Below are 20,899 nucleotides of genomic sequence, written 5' to 3'. Positions count from 1 at the left end.
TGTCTTTTGATGTCTGACATGGTCTGGATAGCCAGACGGTGATGTCATTGTGGGCTGGTGAGAGCATATACATTCTCAGAAAAGGTGTATACGTGAATAAATACGAACGAGCATCTGGTGGGGGAAGCCAGACTGACATTCTTTGTTTCGGGGCTAGTGTGAATTTAGCAGTCTTGGAGTGGAGACGTGTTTTGAGTTGGATCGCAAGGAAGTGGTGATGTGTTCTTTGTTCGATGAGACAGTACAGTGAGACTGGGTAAATAGGTGTATTCGATGCGAGGTCATCATTATTTTTATATGTGCAAGAAAGTATCCTTATGTATATGAAGAGAAAAATTAATGATAAGATATTTTTTTTAAATATGACAGACGAGTAGTGTGGAAATGTGTTTTCTATGATTCCATATATATGATTCAAAATATATGATTCCATATAATTCTGATATAAATAATATGTTTAACTAATATTAAAAAATTATTTTATTGTATTGTTAATGTTAATTATTTTATTTTTTTAAATATGACAGACGAGTAGTGTGGAAATGTGTTTTCTATGACTCCATATACATGATTCAAAATATATGATTCCATATAATTTTGATATGCTTAATATGTTCAATTAATGTTAAAAATATTATTTTTTGTGATCTGAATTTCTATGTATTGTCGTTTTATTGGTTGTGGATTTCCTATATACTGACATTATAAATTGATTATTTTTGTTAATTTTGATACTAACATTTACAAAATTTATTTTTTACGTCAATTTCAAACTATTATAATATGAATTAATTTTACTCAAAATTATTAAATGTTCATTGTGTATAATTGGATTATAAACTACAAAAATATCAACAACATATCTAGTCCATAATAGAATATCCTATGTATGAATAATGCCATATATATTTTATCTTCAAAACCCTGTAAATAAATCTCAGAAATGATAGCTGATAATGGAAAACCCATTGGTAAAGTATTTTCCTGAATATACCGCATCCTGAATATGATATTTATCATTAAGTAATTTTGTTGGCAAATATTTTTAACAATATAGTAAATAATAACATTATCAATAAACAACAGGTCTTCATTATTGTATATTAATTTGTTTGTTTATTATTTGAACTGTTTTATCTATGGGTGTGGTACGGTACATATTACTAATATTGTAACTTACCATCCATATTATATTATATTGTAACTTAGTTTTTTCTCCAATTGTTAAATCTTTTATCAAATCTGTTTTTTATGTTGTATTTTATAATCCAAATTAATTTTTATCCTAAGTATTTTACCTGTAAATTTTGATATAACATACGATGGAGCAGTTGTGAAATCAACCAAAGGTCGCATAGTTATACCAGGTATTTTTAGGAGTCCTGTCAATTTTTGTGCACTTGGTTCAAATGGGTATATTTTAAATGGGAATGATATTTTAAGTTACTTTTAGAAATTTGTTAGAGCGGTCATATGTTTCTTTGAAATTATTTTCTAATAAATACTGTTTCATCAGATGATTATATTTTTTTAATACAAATAATGGCAGGTGTCTTAGTTTCGCCCGATTTTAAGATAATGCAATTAATCTTTTTAATTTATTTTTTAATTGTTAAATTACTTTTTTATTAAAGTTTTTGGAAATTGGTTTGCAAGTCAAATTTTTTACTTTTAATTTTATGAGTTTTACTGCTGATCATGTTACGTAATTGTTCTTTGTCATTGAGATTTACTTTATTAATACTTATTTCAGAATCAGTTACTATATTTTTCATAATATTATTCTTTTACCATCACTCAAATTAAATTTAAATGCATTAAACTTTTCCTTATCAAAGTCAACATCAGTAAAAATTAATCAAATCAATACAATTACTATTAAATAACTTTGAATCTACATGTCCATCTTTAAAATGTACATCATTACGAGTATCATTTGTTACAATGTCTTCCCGCAACTTACAATCATCTAAACCCCTATAATTATAATTACTATCATATTATTTCTAGTTTTTATCAAATTATTAATTTTAATATGTTTGGATTGATTAAGTTTATTTTTAAGAATTTCAATGTTAGTTTGATCAAATTAAAAACATAAGCAAACATTACAACTACCAAGACCTGCACTAACTGGAGTTTTGTATTGTACAACTTTCTATTTATTAAATTTCTTTTATAATATGCATGTTTGATTTCCTTTTTAATTATGATGTATATCTGATTTATATATATATATATATATAAAAAAAAAAAAAAGGTTTGATATGTAATTTTATATAAGTATAGTATCTTATATACAACCGATGTTGCGGGATCCTGCGAAAATGCTTTTGAAATAAAAATAAGGCATTTACTTTGTAATTCTGTACATGGATTGTTCAAGTTTGTTTTTTGATTATAAAATACAATACATATAATATATATATATATATATATATTTTTTTTGTCTTCATTTGACTGGTTTGATGCAGCTCTCCAAGATTCCCTATCTAGTGCCAGTCGTTTCATTTTGGTATACCCCCTACATCCTTCATTCCTAACAATTTGTTTTACATATTCCAAACACTGCCTGCCTGCACAATTTTTCCCTTCTACCTGTTCCTCCAATAACAAAACGACTATTTCATGATGTCTTAATATGTGGCCTATAAGTCTGTCTTTTCTTTTAAATACATTTTTCCAAATGCTTCTTTTTCATCAATTTGCTGCAACAACCTCTTCATTTGCCATTTTATCCATCCATCTGATTTTTAACAATCTCCTATAGCACCACATTTCAAAAGCTTCTTCTAATCTTTTCTTCTCAGGTACTCCAATTGTCCAAAAGTTTCACTTCCATATAAAGCTATGCTCCGAAAATATACTTTAAAAGATGTTTTCCTGAGGTTTAAATTAATTTTTGATATTAGCAAATTATATTTCTGACTGAAGGCTCATCTTGCCTGTGCTATTCGGCATTTTATATTGTTTCTGCATCATCCATCTTTAGTAGCAAATTGTAGCATACTTATCTTTTCACCTTGTACTGTTACTCTGGATCTAAATTGTTCTTTAACATCATTAACTGCTAGTAACAGTGATAGGGACACTCTTGTTAGACTCCCTTTTGTATTACGGCTTCTTTCTTATGTTCTTCAAGTATCAAGTATATATATATATTGGATGAATAATGAAGTTCCCTCAGGACATTAATAACCTATCCTACTCATGAAAATAATGGAAAAGTTCATATAAACATATATCTTAAAACAGTTCATTTGCGATTTATGCAAATGCTGTTGAAAACTGCTTTCCACAGTTTCATGAGAATTTACTTCTGTCCATATAAGCTCATTTTTATTTTATAATCGTTATGTAATTTCAAGTTTTTTTTCATTTTTCAACGAAAATTTTTAACAGTAAATTTTGTTTTTAAAAACTTTTCATATCACCAAAAAAGAATTTGTTTTTATTTACAATAAATAAGTATGCTTCTGATAAATGTAGTAGTCTACAGTTTCTAAATAAAATTTGAATTTTTCTAACTTTTCTTAGTTTTATTCAACTTATAATACACAATTTTCTTCAGAATTAAATTCTCTAGTTTTGTTTTATTCTTATGCATTTTTACCCATTTAACAACGTTATTATACGCAAACATAAAAACAGGGTTTTTTACTCTGTTTTCATCCTAGATTTCTCAAAAACAACTGGAAATAAAGTTCTGGGACCTATTTTATTAAATTTTTCAGGTAAAAAACCATAAGAAATGATTAATTCTGTCCCTTAATAAACGTCCTAAAAATTTTGTTTCACCAGAGTAGCTGAAATCTGACATTATCTTCTACTTTAATTTTTCACTAGCCGAAACTCGTAAATAATCATTTATAATTATATATGTGTATGTAAAAATGAAAAATAGTCAAGAATTATACAGTAATTTTTCTGTTTAGTTATTTAAATCAGATTTATTCAGCCTAATTGATTTTTTGGCCTAATGTAACCAAAACCATATTAAGTTTTAAATCAGATTAAAACAAAAAAAGGTATAACCCTAACAGACTTAATATTTTATAAAGATAATCTTAAAATTGGTTGGTTGGCTTTTAGACTATCACAATCATCAGTAATACAAATAACACTTGTGCACAGGCTACTCAGTTACACGTGGATGCACATACATACAAATGCTTTTGGTACAATTAGCTAGTTTGATTTTGGGAATCCTAAATAGACAAATCATTGAAGATGCAACATAAAATATTTTTATGACGACTAAACTGTCCTCACTCACTGAATAAATAAATAAAAACTGTCCTCACTCACTGAATAAATAAATAAAAACTGCCCTTTTCCTGCAATTTGAAGTATGTAACTCAAGTAATATATCTGAATACACAGTAGTTAACATTTTTTACACTGAAATTTTTTTTTACAGTTTCAAGGGAAATATCCAGGTAAGAGGAACCATTTCATGGAGGTTAATGAACAAAATGCATATATATTTGTACAAAATGCATTATATGCTATTTTTTGACACGTTTTTTCTTATTTTAATTATCCAATAAATTAATGTTTAGTTAAAAACAAGCATTTAAAAATATTAATTGTTTAACTACCAGGTTAAGAAAAACACATAAAAGTAAAACCATATAAAAATAAATTTGCGTGATAAACCTAGAACCCTACAAAGTACATGATTTATAAAATCTACTTAAAATTTCCAGTTAATGAATTGCAGTAAATATAACTGACACATAAATCATTCGTAGCTATTTTAGTAATACTTACATTACATAGAAAACCCGAACAAGTTTTTTCTGATGTATATATGTAACAACTTTGTGAATGAAATGTGTAAAAATGTAATGTTGATGTAATTGTAGATGTATATCCAATCTGTCATGGAGTTCATACTTATTTAATGGAAAAATAAAATACAGCAACTTTACAAATTCTAGAAAAGAAAATAAATGTTCAAATTTTTAGTTATAACAGAGCAGATTGAACACAACAAAATACGACACAAACCTTATCAACATCACTCATTATGCATATAAAATCTAATGCACAAAATTTTCTAATAAAAAGATCTTTAACAAGGCCAGCCAACTGAAGAGGAGTATGGGACAAGAGCATGGAACTAAATTCAATCTTCAATTAACATATATAAATTTCATCATACTTGCCAGACTCACTGGATGTAAAATATAGAATACACATATTTTTTGTAGTTTCATTTTTTAATGAATTATTTAGAATAACTTAAAACAGTGGTTTTGACATCTCATAACATACCATAACCTAATTTAAGACTTACACTCTCTGCCTTGTTTGGACACAGCTTCATGTACACTGTCTCTATGAACTGTCTCCTAGAAAAAAGCAAATGAAAACTAAAATTAAAAGAAAAAATGTAAATATTCAGAAAAGTTAGAACAATCAATTTTAATTTTTTGACTATTTAAGGAGGCTTATATACAAAATAAGCAAAACCAGGAACCAACAATAACTGGTTCCTTTAGAATAAACTAATACTACACTGCATACTGCTGGCATTTGTTAGCTGTGGTAGTACAAGCAGTTTTAAAATGCAAAAATAATAAATAAACTGAAAAACAATTATGATGGATATCTCTAAAGTAAAGACCGCTGGGAAATTTCTTTCCTTAAGGTTGGTGAACCTGTGATGTTCATGGCCACGCTAATAATGTACACACTGCATTTGTTGTTTGTTGTTGTCGCATTGCAGTACCTTTGATTATGTGCGAGTTATTACGTTATAAAATATATAGGAAAATCGATGTTGCCACAAAGTGTGAAATACATGGAGTTGTACTTTTAAACAAACAAAACGTTAAGCTAGCCAAAATTCATAGGCAGTTGATTGTGTGTATGGTGATTAAATAATGAATGAAAGAAACTATGAAAATAGTGTGAAAGGTTTAGAAATAACAGAATTAATGTGCACGATGAAGAACATTCAGGGAGGCCCTTGATAACTACTGAGGACTTTTGAAATGTGTCGATGATGAAATCAGAAAAGATTGTCACTCAACAATTTCCAAACTGGCCCTTCTCTTTCCTGACGTTTCAAGAGCTGTTATTGGTCGCATTGTTCATGACCATTTAGGCTTCAGAAAGGTTTGTTCATGTTGAGTGCCTCACGTCTCAATGGAATGTCACAAAAAAGAACCCAAATGGGATCTGCTTTGCAATTTTTGATGAGCTACACAGAAAAAGGTGATGAGTTCCTTAATTCAATTGTTACCGGCAATGATACATGGATTTCGTATTACATGCCAGAGAGAAAATGGCATCATCTTCTTCAATCACCAACCAGACCAACAAAGCCACAGCCATTTGGACACAACCTGATGACCACAGTCTTTTGGAATCGGTTTGGCATACTGCTGATTGATTTCATGCAACGAGGAATGACTATAAATACAGAAGCCTACTGAGAAACTCTACCAACCTGACAGCGTGCCATTAAAAATTGGCGATATAGGCAGCTAACACCATCGTCCTGCTGCACGATAATGAATATTCACTCACATGTTGCAGGTCTGACACATGATTTACTGAGAACATTTGGATGGGAAATTTACATACACCTACCATATAGTCTGGACTAAGCTCCTTCTGATTACAATTTGTTTGGGAAATTGAAAGATTTTTAGATGGTAAAAAATTCGCAGGTGACAATTAACTTAAAAATGCTGTCAATCAGTGGCTAAATGAACTGGTGGAGAATATGATGAAGACATACTGAATCTGGTGTATCACTAGGATAAATGTCTTAATTCATATGGTGATCATATAGAGAAGTAGTATAAGGTATGTAGTTTAAGAAAAATAAATAATATTTATAAAGTTTTCAGAATACATTTTTTTTACAATGAAACAATCTTTAGTTTACAGAGATAATCTCTTTTAGTTATGTTAAAACTGGAGATTGTGATAAAAGTTAACAATATGCAGCAGCATAACGACAAAAGGACATAACATTAAGAAAGAGATAGGCAAAGAGAAGGGTAGAAATCTAAAATTATTTTTTCATCATTAATACATGTACGTACATACATACACAAAGAGATATGCAGACACATATGTAAGCTGCAAGTAATTAAATTATAAGTGTAAAGGGCTCCAACCAAATAACTGAAAAAATACATTAACGTTTAGGTAATAGTCTCGAAAAAGCATTTGGAGCATAATCATATGACTTGAATCGATGCATTAACATGGTGTACCCTAAATGTAGACAACTTTTTCACAGTGATTATCACTTCATAGCAACTATCACACAATGTATAAGTTATAAAATGAAGCAGCTAATTATTGACAATTGTCAACTGCTCATTCTACAAACTCACAAGGTATACCATAATCAAATAGATAAAATATTTGAAGAAAGTTGGCCAACTGAAAGATTCCTAGTAGTTATATTAGCTCTTTCATTGGCTGAGATTCCTATATGGGAACAACTACAAAGTATGTAGTGGAAATGTGCGATATAAAAAAAAATACTCTGATGGACAGAAAAATAGCAGGCAGTTTGAAATCTGTATGTAGAAAATATATACTTGCTCTATGACTGGTAAACCAGTTATTTACTCCTAAAAATAATATCACTAAATGGATACTAAGGTTATGCCTTAGAACATACATAAGCCATTGTTAGCCAATTTTGTCACTGCTGGAAAGAAAATTCAATACTGTTCTTTAAAATGATTAGTACTGAACTAGACTATAACCCACAGGTTCAAGAATGAAGAAGTTGCTACAGATGCACATCCTTAAAATGTTCTTGGATGTCCTTAACATCCTTAAAATGTTAAACCCATGTTTGTTTGCGAAAGATTATATTGAAGAATAATCTAATCTTACAAAAGCTCTGTAGAATTTAATCATACATGTTCAATCTGGAACCCAACTACTAAAATCATAACGAGGCTAAAACTTTAAACTATTTTCTTTTTGAAAATCTTTTAGTCCAATTCATGTATTATCAAAATAAATAAATTACTGATATTTCATGTTGATTCATAATTTTTTTTTCTAATAGAACAGAAGTTATCTATTCAGAATATAGAAATATGTAGCAGCAGTTTGAAAATGGTCGTACCGTTTTTCTGGATAAATGCTATGTAAATAACTTGTCAAATTCAAAAGTACATGGAAATCCAGCGGTTTAAAAATTGTACAGAAATTTTTGCTGAAGGGAAATTTTATAATATCAAGAATCTAAAAACTCTACTGCATCACTGTCTAATTGAAAATTACACTTAATGATAAAAAAGAATTAACAAAACTCAAAAAATGTTAATTAAATCTTGATGATTCACTGATTTTATTTTACATTTAATTTTATTTCTTGTCTTACTTTATGACAAAGAACAGCACTTTAACATTGCAAGCATTACAAACACTTCCAAGTACAAAAAAAACTGTTTTAGGGTTTTTGCTTTTAAATAGTCGTCTTATCAGGCTTGAGATGCTCTACAATGATATTCTTCAGTTTCCTGAAGAAATTAACAAAACTACAAAGGGAAATTCTATTTGAAAATGAACTGATAACTGTTGTGTCATCTTCATAGTGAAAATGTTCACTTAGAACTGCCAATTTTTATTTTAATGAATTCAGCACCTGAGTGGTTCACATTACTTCACAATTTTATACCTTCATGGCAACAATGTTCAGCTAGAACTAATAATAAACAAAATAAGAAAAACTCTAACAGAACCCTAAAATAGAAAAATAATAATAAATTATGGTTATAAATAAATACATACTTTGCGCTAAGACCTCCACCAGGAGGTAATCCCAGTATATTGTCTTCTGTTAGAGTCTGCAATAATGTTCCAAAATCAATATCGGACTTCTCAGCAACCACCTCTAGAAGTTTTTCAAATAAAAAAGAATGAAAGATAAATAATTAATGTAGTAAATATATTTCTGTTACATTAAATAATGAAATCTTTTGAAGCATTTCTGATTTTAAAATGAGACTAATTAGAAACTGTTATAAATGATTGAAGTATCAGATTTGTTATCAACCAGTGTAATTTGTCAGTAGGAAATATATATCTGGACAGGAATTACCTGAATTTAACAATCATATATAGTGTTGTAATAAAATTTGATGTGAAGAAACTTAAAAAATAACCATGCAACAACTGAAATGTAACCTGAATATACACAGTAGGTTCCCACAGCAAGTTCCCAAACAAAATTTCTGTAGTCTATACAAGTAGCACCATCTCTTGGACAACCAAGGACCTATGTAGTATGAAGTCTGATGAGTGTGTGTGTACAAAATTTCAGTTTCATCACTCCAGTCTTGAGTTATATTTAGCCGCGTATGTTGTATTCATGTGACACTGTATGAGCTCACAACATTGAACAGAATGTGTGATAAAATTTTGTGTTTGAATTCAAAAATCTTTCATTGATACTTATTCTTTGATACAGCAAGCACTCGGTGATGAAGCTGCATCTTTTACTATAACATACACATGGTGGAAGCGGATTAAAAACAGTAAACATTAGATGATGATGATGAACGAAGCGGGAAGCAGTCAGCAGCTGTTCACGACAAAATGTTGAGAAAGTGCGCACACTCTAGCTCAAACAACATCTCATCTTACCATTTGGGCCATAGCAGAAGAGCTAAACATCGGTAAAAATGAGGTATGAATAATTCTAACAGAAAAAATGAACCGCCGAAAGGTATGCTCTCATTTTGTTCCACACTTCTTGACTGAAGAACAAAAAACAAGTGCTCAAGACTTCATTGAAACTGCCTATAGTGACCCGAATTTTTTACAAACAAATATTAACTGAGGGTGAAAGCTGGTGCTTCATGTATGATCCGCAAACCAAGTGTCAATCCGCTGCTTGGTTGAGTCCTGGAGCACAAAGACCAGCAAATGTCAGGCAGCAAAAATCAAGAGTGAAAACAATGTTGATTGCATCTTCGATTCAAAGGGTCTGATTCATCTTGAATTTGTCCCAATTGTTCAAACTGTAAATTCTAATTTCTGTTTGGAAGTAATAAAACCCCTGATGCGTCACATTTGTCAAATCCAGCTCGAGTACCAAGATCCGAACAATGGACTCTCTTGCACGACAATGCCCGGCACACATGGCAACAGTTTCAACATGTTATTATGCCGCAAATCAAATCACCGTCTTACCCTACTCACCCGACTTGGCTGCAGTACACTAATTTCTGTTCCCGAAACTCAAGTTGAAGATGAAAGGCCGCTTTTTCAACAATATTCTGGCCATCCAAAGGGCTTGCACAGAGCAGTTGAAGGCGATCTCACAAAGTGATTTCTCCTGAGCATTTATGGGCTCTACCAGTGCTGCAACAACTGTATAACTACAAAAGAATTCTATGTAGAGGGCTGATGTGAGTAAATTTGTTCATTTTTGAATCTGTATTTTTATTTAATTTAGTTCAGGGACTTTTCACACATACTGTGTACGCCCATATTGGCTCAAACATAAAACAAAATGTATGTACATAATTAAACATGAAATAACCAAAATAGAATATTAGATTATATATAAAATATGTAACCGTACACTTTCATGACAATATAACTTATTCAACTTATTTGTTTTAAAGTTCCATGTGTACATGCATCCCTCTACATTTACCATTAATGTAAACAATTATATGAATATCATTACAAATGAATAACACTTCATAGTAATTATTACTTTAAAAATGCAAGTGAAATATTTATAATTAAGTTTGTAAAAATCCACAAGGTTAGCCATATACACTGCACAGTTCTACACTGAATATGTGGAATCATTTGAGAGTTACATAGATAATATGTACGAGGGGGTACTCGAAAAAATGAGAATTATTTATTTATTCAAATTTTCATTAAAGAAAAAATTGTGAAAACATCAATCATCTTCAAAATACTGTCCACTAGATGATATGTGCTTGTCCCAACAATTTTTTCACAGTTCGCAACACTTTTTATATTCTTCGTAACTAATGCTGTTGAGGGCCTCCAGTGATGTTTTTGTAACCTCTTCTTCATCCTGTAAAAATTCCCTTTAGGTTTTTCTTTATTATTGGGAAAAAAGTTACAGGGGACTAGGTTGGCCAGTATGAGGAGTGAGAAACAGTTTTCATACTGCTTTTCGTCAAAAACTGGTTGATTTTCAACAGTGTGGGCAGGTGCATTGTGATGAAGCAGCCAGTCCCATGATTGCTACAATTCAGGTTGTTTTTTTCTTACTGCTTCATGCAATTGCTTCAGCATTTGCAGATAGTAATGTTGGTTCAGAGTGGTGCCTTGGGGTACAAATTCAAATGAATGACTCCTCTGATGTCAAAAAACAAACCATTGACTTCAAATTTGATTCCATTTGCAGTGCTTTTTTTGGTTTGGATGATGAATCTGTCTTCCATTGGCTGAATTGCTACTTTGTTTCAGGGTCATAGCCATAACACCAAGAGGTAACCCCTGTTATGACTTTTGATAAAAAATCCAGGTTAGTTTGTGCCTGTTCTTTCAATTCCTGCACTCTCAAACGGTTCTCCCCTTGATCATTGGAAGAAAGTAGTTGTGGAACTAACTTTGCCATGATGCGTCATGTTAGGATGGCATGAACTCCAGGAAGTTCCAATTATTTTCTCCAATTTATCGATTGTCCTGCATCAATTAAACATGATGGCATGATGCACATAATGGCAACATTTTTGTCTGTTGTGGACATTGAGGGGTAACCCAAACAGGGTTCACCTTCAAGTGATTGGTCACTTTTGAAAGGGGAAACTATTTGTAAATTCTTGCGTGATTCAAGAGCTTCCTTCCCATAATCTTCCTGAAGCATTGAAACTGTCTCTGTTGCTGATTTTGTTAACAGTAAATAGAATTTGATGTTGGAGTTCCTTAAAGTTTGGCATCACAAAATCACAGAGTGTTGCGAGGGACTTAAGAAAACAATCACTCTGTCTGCTACAATCGTTTGACATGAACGCTACATGGGCAATGTTTGACAAATAACAGTTCAGGTAACCAACAACCGTTTGGTTATGGCAATTAATAAGACAATGATAGCAAATTTCAAATTTCGAAGTCACTTCTCTTAACAATGCACTTGGTCCAGCTGTCCACAAACTTGTATAATCCTTCTAAGAAAGTTTTCAGTTAATCACAAAGCCAATATCATTGTTTCCTGCACATTAAGCCTGTTGAAAATCAATGACTTTGCAAAGCACCCTTGGGAAGCCCAAACAGAAAGTTTGAGGGAGCAAGATTTGGGCTTTAGGGAGCGTGTTCTAGCACCTCAAAATTAAATTTATTTTTTTAACAATATGGTGAGTCATGTAAGGGCAGGTGTTGTGATGCAACAACACTTTCTTTGACAATAGACTAAGGGAGTTGAGCTCATCGTGGATGACTTGATGAGCAGAACCATGACTGATGTCGAAAGAAAACACTACCTCATCGATGGTAACTCATCTATTCGCTACAACCATCTCTCAAAGCTTCCTAATCTTGTTGTCTGTGGTAGAGGATGACTATGTCCTGCTCCCTTTACATGCATCACTCTCATCCAGCCACTTTTAAATCACTTAATCCATGAAAAAACACTTTTATGTGATAATAAAGCATTGTTTCAATATTACTGTAAAAGTTTATAATACTTCAGCCCCTTCGCACCATATGACTAGAGAAATCAGATCACTGCTCATTGGTCCTCCTTGATGGAAACTGCTAGCACAGCAGACATGATTACATTGTAATAGTCAAAAGGCAAATGATCCAATCGGGATCAAATTTCGCACATGTGACTGCAATTGTACTAACTCAAGCACTCATGCGTAGATGGCAGTTTGGCAACCTTGAAGGTGTGTTATAGCAGACGTGTAGATAATTTTTGACTTACCCTTGTGTATGTATGCATATATACATCAGAATATTTATATATATGTACTAATATTCACTTAAAACCCAAGTGCTTCTAAGCAGATCTGAATGATTCTTTTTATCAATGTTTTCAGAAATTTGAGGATGGTTTGAGGGATATATTTATTCAAGCAGCTCTATTACTGTATTCTGAATGAACAAAAAAACTTAAAACAGAGCTATACTGTACTTGGTATTTAACAGTATTATTTTTTTACATGCTAATATTTGCGTTATATATCATGCATTATAAATCACATTCTGTATGAGATAATAAAATTTAGAATAAGATTAATTTTATTTTGGTATTTCATAAATCAAAATTGAATAAACTATTTTTGAGATGTGAACTATTAAATAGAAAATTTTATTGTAACATGATCGTGGATGAATATAACACATAAATTTCCATAAGCATTTCCTATGTCTGTACACATAATTAAAGCTATGCATGTAAGCAGGAAACCAAAATTTGTTTTCATTTTACCTTAGCATACCCTAAAAAAGTTACAATAAACAGGCTTTTACTTTGATATCACTTTGTTTATTTCAATTTAGACCAGCTATTTACTGTCTTTTCTAGTATTATACATAAATAACCTAACCTGTTTCATTGACACTTAAAGAATGAATATATTTTGACAAGATACAACAATTACAAATCTGAAACCTTAATAATATTTACTATTTTTTTAACTTGAAATATAAATCAGTGGGCTGACCTCACTTGATCAAAAATTTATTTTTGCCATTTACTTACTCAGGATACACAACCCCAAAAAACTATAATAAATCACACTGTTCTCTTTATGTATTTAAACATTTTAAGACTTATTTAAAAAAATAAACAGATTGTAAACTCTTTTAACAGAAACATCTTTGACATTTCAAAGACAATTCCTTTTCTTCTTTCTGACAGAGGTTCTTGTGATTTACACTCTTAAGGATGAAGCTAATAACAAATTTTTTAGGTGATAACATTAAAGCAACTAAAAATAAATTATTGTAATTTTGTCTGAAGGTTCATTTCCAGTTAATCAATTAATATCTGGTACCTGAATGGAGGATAGTTGAGTATCGTATAACAATAAAACCATAACTCGCAAAAAACACTTGCAAGACTTAAGTGAAAATACATCCTGAATATGTAGATTTACTACAATAATTTTTAATAAAACACAATTTATACAAAATATTTTTTATGGTTTTAAATTACATTAATCTTTACAGAAGTTATGCATCAAAACCATAACTGAAATTAAGTAATTGATGTGCATCTCAGAGATAGGCCTTTTGTATATATATTTCTTAATATGATCCCAGAGGGATATATACAGGTGACAATTAGGCTAATAACAACTGTTGGTGGTAATATGGTATTAAAATTAGCCAATAAATTTCTATAAAACAAGGAAGTACTGAATAATTAAAACAATACAAGTAGTTAGGAACCATTTGCAAAGATACTCTAAGCAGAAGATTGTGAAGGTGAAAATAAGAATGGCAATGACAAGCAGCATTTAACAATAATTTTTTTTTTTAGTATAGATGGCCCTCTCTCCATTAACAGCCATCCCAACATCCATGAAGAAACCTACTCTAAACATTGAAGCGGCATGACCCCCGCTCGGTGTAAAGGTGAAAAACCTTACCTAATGGAACTTTTATCAGGGGCAATACAAATAAAGAAATCAGAGATCGAAATAATTAAAACCTAACATCTAGTGCCTAATACGTAACATTAACATCAACATATAACACCTAACACACACACATTACATAAAAGTTTTCATTACAAAATATACTTGTTTTACAATTATTAATATCAATATCACCTTTTTATTCTTTGAACATTTTTCTTAGAAGAATCAATAAAACATCATATAAACAAATTAATTTTATTAACAATGTGAATATAACAAATTGAATTTTTCTGTAGTGTTTTTAAGCTCAATATTGTCAATACTATCGCTGTTAGCCACATTCAATTTTGTTCTTTTTGTTTTATGTAGCGATTTCTTATTTTTAATTAAATCAGGAAATGTCATCACATACAGTGATGAAAAAAAGAATTATTAAAGGTAGTAAAATTATTAATGAAGAATTTTGAAACAGATATACAGAATGACATGCATCTTAAATTAGGTTATTAAAGTGCTTAAATGCAGAACTGCAGGTCCAAAATTTAATCTGTAGTAATAATTTATCATAATAATTTCTCTGTCAACAAAAAGCATGTAATTCCTACTAACAATCAATAAAAGCCAAACCTAAATAATAACTAACCTTGAATTCTCCTCTCTATCGTGGCTTCTAGTTCTGCTTCCCGTTGAATAGCCTCAGGTGATGGAGTAGGAGCAGCAGGGAATGTAACCAGCACTATACTCATGTTATCTTGGCTACCCTTTAATAAAATAGAATAATAAATAATAATATCAAATAACTGGTTATAATTACAAAACTACAAAATTGCATTAAATGTTAAATAAAAAAATATATAGAGATAATTTTATTGAATAATAACAAATAAATCCTGATGAAAATATTAAACTTGTAAAAAACTTTTAATAGAAATTGCATAGTTAATTTTTGTTTAAATGTGTTTATTTAAAATTAAAGCAGTTAGTAATATTATTTTCAAAAGATAATAAGAAATATAGAGAAGCAGAATTTCAAAATTATTTATATAATTGACTATTATATTACTTTCAACATAAAGAAATATATAAAAAGAGATTTTCTTTTTCAAATTTTTATACACCTTTACTTTGAAATACCGTAAACTTTTTTTCACTATTTCATCCTCATTAAAATGTCATATGTTTGAGGAATATTATAAAATAAAAACCTTAACTAAGAGCTCATATACTGGATGCTAAACTTACAATTACAAACTACAGAAATAAATCCAATCATAGCAGAACTTCCTCATTAACACCTAAATAACATTGTGCAACATGTTATGACCAACACAAAGATTAAGTGTTGTTAGGAGGGGCATATAATAATATTCAGTAATATTATAGGCTCAGCAAATAATAACAGTTCTATAGTAATGTTTTGAACAATTAAACTCAATATAGAATGGACTTTTTATAAAGTAATATTGACCTCATTTACCTTTCTGAAATAAAATCTAATTTCTAAGCAAAAGAATTAAAATATGACATAATTGATCTTAAATACTGCAAAAGAATGATAAAAATAAATAAATAATAATAATAATAACCTACTTTATATAGACAGGTGTCAATAACTTGATTAGTAATGGCTTCCAAATCATCAGTAATTGCAAGCCTTGATCTAATGTAATCACATACATCTTCATTAGTCATTACATCCCAGACTCCATCACAAGCTAATACAAGGAATTCATCATTTTCTTCATCTCTGTCCTTAACAAATACTTCTGGTTCTGGTGATACCAGCTGCTCACAGGGTCCTCTTCCTTCAACATTTTTGTAATCATAATCACCAAGAGCCCGTGATACTGCTAGAGATCCATTGATGCGTTGTATCATAACACTTCCTCCAGCTTGTTGAATTCTTTCTTTTTCTGTTGGTAATATAGGTTTATGATCTTGAGTTGAAAACACAGGTTCACCATTACTACATAACACAGCTCGTGAATCACCACAATTTGCAACAAATACCTGCTTTGGTGAAATCAAAGCACAAACAGCAGTAGACCCTGATTTATCCTCACCGCTTGCAAGCTCAGGTAATTCCCTCATTCTATCATCCAGATTTAAAAATCCAGAACGTATGCCTTTGGTGATATCAGATCGTCTAAATTCCTCCGTTCCAACAATACACTCTAATAGATGTTCTGCACAATGCGCTGAAACACTCGCCCCTGCATGGCCATCAAATACAGCAAAGAATGACCAATCTCTTAATTCTTCACCTAAACCAGTTATTGCGCAATGTGCATCTTCCATCTCAACACGCCACCCTTGCATGCTGGATACCCCATATCGAAGGCCATTGCCACAACCATGTTCATTATGTTTATCTGTTTTTGGCTTATCTAAAAAGGTTCCCATTATTCAAATTACCCCAATTTTAATTAAATTATCGTTCTACCATCTTCAGTACCTAAAAAAAAGAAGAAATGACTGTAAATCAGCACAATAATATTTCTATTTAATAACACATAATAATAAAAACAATTAAATTAATCAACCTCCTGACAATATTTCAAAATTTAATTATTTAACAGAAGCTAATTTCCAATAAAAATACTGGCACTACTATTTTTTTTTTTTAATTTGACAAGCTCATGCCAAATTCAAAAAACTTAATGTCAACAAAAAACTCCTAAATAAGAATTTTCAGCCTTTATTTGGAATAGATTAACTATTACTGGACTGATAACCTGCTATTATTTGGTAAAAACACACACAATTTATACTGAGTTCCATATGAATTCTTCTAGCCCAACAAAATATAAAATCACACAAATCCAAACATTTCATTCTGTAAATAGTAATTAACACAAAAATCTTGTTTATTATGATCAATTGAGGCAATAATCAATCAAAATAATTCAAGTAATCTGGTAGCATTCAAAATACTCTGTAAAACAGTTCAGCATCCACCACAATGTATGCAAATAGTACAAATAAAACAAAATAATAATTTTTCTTTACGTAGACAATTAATAAGCCACAAGCTTGAGAATTGTTAAAAGGAATACAAAACAAAAACTTTTAAATGTGAAAAATGGCAAATTAGTTGACAAATATCTATATACTTGGGAAAACATCAAGATAAAAGAAAGTTTCAAACACTTCAAGAGGATTGGGACTAAAAGAATTAATATTTTATTTTTAACTTTTTGTATTAATTTTTATATGATATACCATAAATAATTATAAGTACAATACAAATAAATAAAATGAAACCAAAGTAAATTGATTAGTTTTAAATAACTTAATGTAACAAGATAAAAGAATGTCTTAATAAATGGAATAGAAATATTCAAGATATAATATATATACTTAAGAAATCAATTTTTACTTGGTTTTAGAATGTAATGCAAGTTTATTAGTAATTACAGCATGGTATCTAGTTTCTGTCTAAATGATTTAGTAAAATACTACATATTTATATCTTATAATAAATATTTCTGTTGAAATGAATTCTGTTATAATAAAATAATTAATTATATTTAAACAAAAATTTATATTAGAAAAAATGAGATAAATTACCCCAGAATCAAGAAAGTAATCTAGTTGTGGGGTTTTATTACAAACATATCATTTTAAGACATAACCTTAGCTTAATTTTGCATTTTTCCATATCATTTAAAAATTATTAGCTATGTTAAAATATACACAATAAAACAAAAGAAAGCCTATTAAGAAAATGGAAATTTTGGAATGAAATTACCTCTTCTTAATTCATTACTTGTTTTTCATACTGATGGAGAATTAGAGATAATAACTTTTTTAATAAAGGAGAATAATTTTTCTCAAAGTAGACAATAAATTATTTCTAACTATTTTACAGCAAAATCGTATCGGGATATGAAAAAACACCACCTCAATAATATCTTGGGAAAATTACAACATGCATAACTTACATAACTATATAATAAAATGAAAATTATAAAAATTCATTAAAAATAATAATCAAAATAGAATACAATAATTCATAATTTCTTCAGTATACCTAAATAATTTGTAGAAATGAACAAATTTGGCTACACAGAAATTATTTATTTACTTAATACACAGGTTACTATATATTAATATAGGGTTGATAAGCACTACAAAAAAAAAGATGTAAATATATTGTACTTTTTTTTAAACAATGGAAATCAGACTTCAACCGAATTCCTAAAACAGAATCCTGACATGTACAAAAGTATCTTAACATATTTCCTATAAAGACAAAATTTCACAATACAATTACATAAAATGCAATGAACTAGTACTTGTCAACCTCACAAGACATTTTTGAGGAAACCAATCAGATAAATGATCTAAGGTTCACATAATGTATAACACACTGAATTTTTCAAACAAATAAAGAACAGGGTAATAAAATGGAAAGCAATTAATATGCATGTTACCTTATATAAAATAATTACAAAACGATGACAGAAGACTTTTGAACTGAATGTAAATTGGAGAACTTGATCTTGCAAATCACAATAATTAGACACAAGACACACATCATCAAACAAAATTACACATACATAGGAAAAGTTTAAATCACAAAATACACACATACAGTGCAAATTAGGATTAACTGACAATATTATAACCAAAACTTTATAAGTCGAACGATGTATAACACAGTTAAATAAATTCAAACACGAAGTAATTCCTATTATTTCACTACTTAATTATTCCTACTTTTAATTTTTTTTAGAATCCACTCTTAAATTCTAATACGAAATTAATTCACTGTATTGAGGTCTAATTACTAAAAGCCACCACAGACCTCAATAGTATTTTTTAAAAATAACATAAAATTAATTTGATTAATTCTTAAAAGCCTAAATTACCTTATATTTTCTCTTGATCTCGATTATTAAGTAAATAGGGAGACATTTTACATAAAATATAAAACTAATTACAACGTACAATTCGCATAATCTTAAAATAATTATTTAACTAATAAAAACATTGAAAGACTAAAAATGATGAATGAGAATGGCGGATGGATTGTCTGTCTCGTTGCGCATGCCCTGTAAAACTATATTTAGAAAACAATGATGATGTCATACTGAAACAGCTGAGACCAAATACTTGAATGAAAATATAGTGGTTTGTTGAATTTAAATCGTTATGTTGGTACATTTTTCACTTAGGATTAGTTATAAACAATTTGTTCTATTCTGAAACGTTCGATACGTTTATCGAGAAAAACTAACAGTATAAAACAAGTTACAAATTTATTTAAAGTATTCTTAAGAAATTAAACATTCATAGCATTTTTTATCTTGTTTTTATTTACATTTTACTTTAAATATTCAATTTAAAAGTTCCCCTTCTCAAAGTACAATATACCAATAATAAAAAAAATCATGAATTATCCTGATCATACAATTGCTACGTTTTAATAATTATTTATATATATATATATATATATATACACACATGCACGCACACACTCATACACTCATATACGTGTAAGGTAGAAAGCACTAAATGTGTAAGAAGGAAAACTTATAAATGTAGGAAGATTAATAAAATGCATTTTCTAGAGATGGCAGTACTGTATTACGAAGTATTCACGCAGTAATCGTAATAACAGTTTTGTCACGTCGGGATCGTCGGTTTTCGTTTTGTTGATAAGGGTTGCTCAAGTCATCGTACGGTGATAGATGTCAGTGGTGCATTTAATTATAATTTTTTACAAATAATTACTCTTAGGGGCATTGTTTTCCCGTAATTATGTTCTTATTTAACTGTATTAAAATTGGGTACCTGTTTATGTTTTTCTTATAATGAGTTATTTTATTGTAATCAATGGTTTGTTTTCCCCTTCACCGTTTTCATACCTTACTTTTCTGTTAATTATTAAAATTTACTCTTTGAAAGTAGTTGTGGGCGGTGTTTCTTTTCTGTTGATTTTTTATTTCAATAAAATGCTTTCCTTGTGGAAGCTTTATATTTCTAATATTTACATATTTCAAATGATTTAGGATATTTTTTCGTATGTTGTGATTGAAAGCATATCTTATATAACCAATAAACGGTTCCTGTTATGTGAGAGGCTAATTAAAAAAAAAAAAAATATTAATTGAAATTTAGGAAAGATATAAAATAGTTTTTGCTTCTTATTGTTGTCTATAATTCCCGTATTTTTTCTGAGTATAGTATTTTCACTGCTTTGAGTATATTTAGTATATTACTGCTGTGATTAAGAAGGTTATGATTTCAAAATAAATTTTGAAATATTTCAATAAAGTGACCTATTTGTTGCATTTATTATTAAGAAGGATTTTTTTGTT

The 20,899-nt window shown here is 29.6% G+C and overlaps 2 protein-coding genes across 4 annotated transcripts in view; one reads left to right on the top strand and one right to left on the bottom strand.

Annotated features, from left to right (window-relative positions):
• LOC142325217 (protein phosphatase 1B-like) overlaps window positions 1–19,627 on the bottom strand; it is a 45,438-nt gene extending 25,811 nt beyond the window's left edge. The window contains exons 1-5 of one of the 3 annotated variants that reach the window (XM_075366680.1): window positions 19,448–19,627; window positions 16,164–17,028; window positions 15,217–15,334; window positions 8,782–8,884; window positions 5,303–5,357 (exon numbers count right to left, since the gene is read on the bottom strand). In XM_075366680.1, the coding sequence (XP_075222795.1) occupies window positions 5,303–5,357; window positions 8,782–8,884; window positions 15,217–15,334; window positions 16,164–16,976 (1,089 nt within the window). In that variant the 5' untranslated portion in view covers window positions 16,977–17,028; window positions 19,448–19,627. Of the gene's footprint in view, window positions 1–5,280; window positions 5,358–8,781; window positions 8,885–15,216; window positions 15,335–16,163; window positions 17,029–19,447 lie in introns of all 3 variants that reach the window. The other 2 variants (XM_075366681.1, XM_075366682.1) reach the window with 2 other exon arrangements.
• A 439-nt stretch (window positions 19,628–20,066) lies between these two features.
• Window positions 20,067–20,899, top strand: part of LOC142325216 (WD repeat-containing protein 11-like) — a 114,926-nt gene continuing 114,093 nt past the window's right edge. Inside the window, exon 1 of the mRNA XM_075366679.1 lies at window positions 20,067–20,271. The gene's annotated coding sequence lies outside the window, so the exon portion shown is untranslated. The remainder of the gene's footprint in view (window positions 20,272–20,899) is intronic.

Source organism: Lycorma delicatula, chromosome 5 (assembly GCF_047948215.1).
Source record: "Lycorma delicatula isolate Av1 chromosome 5, ASM4794821v1, whole genome shotgun sequence".
In the NCBI taxonomy this organism is placed as follows: Eukaryota; Metazoa; Arthropoda; class Insecta; order Hemiptera; family Fulgoridae; genus Lycorma; species Lycorma delicatula.
This window is presented reverse-complemented; position numbering and strand designations above follow the sequence as displayed.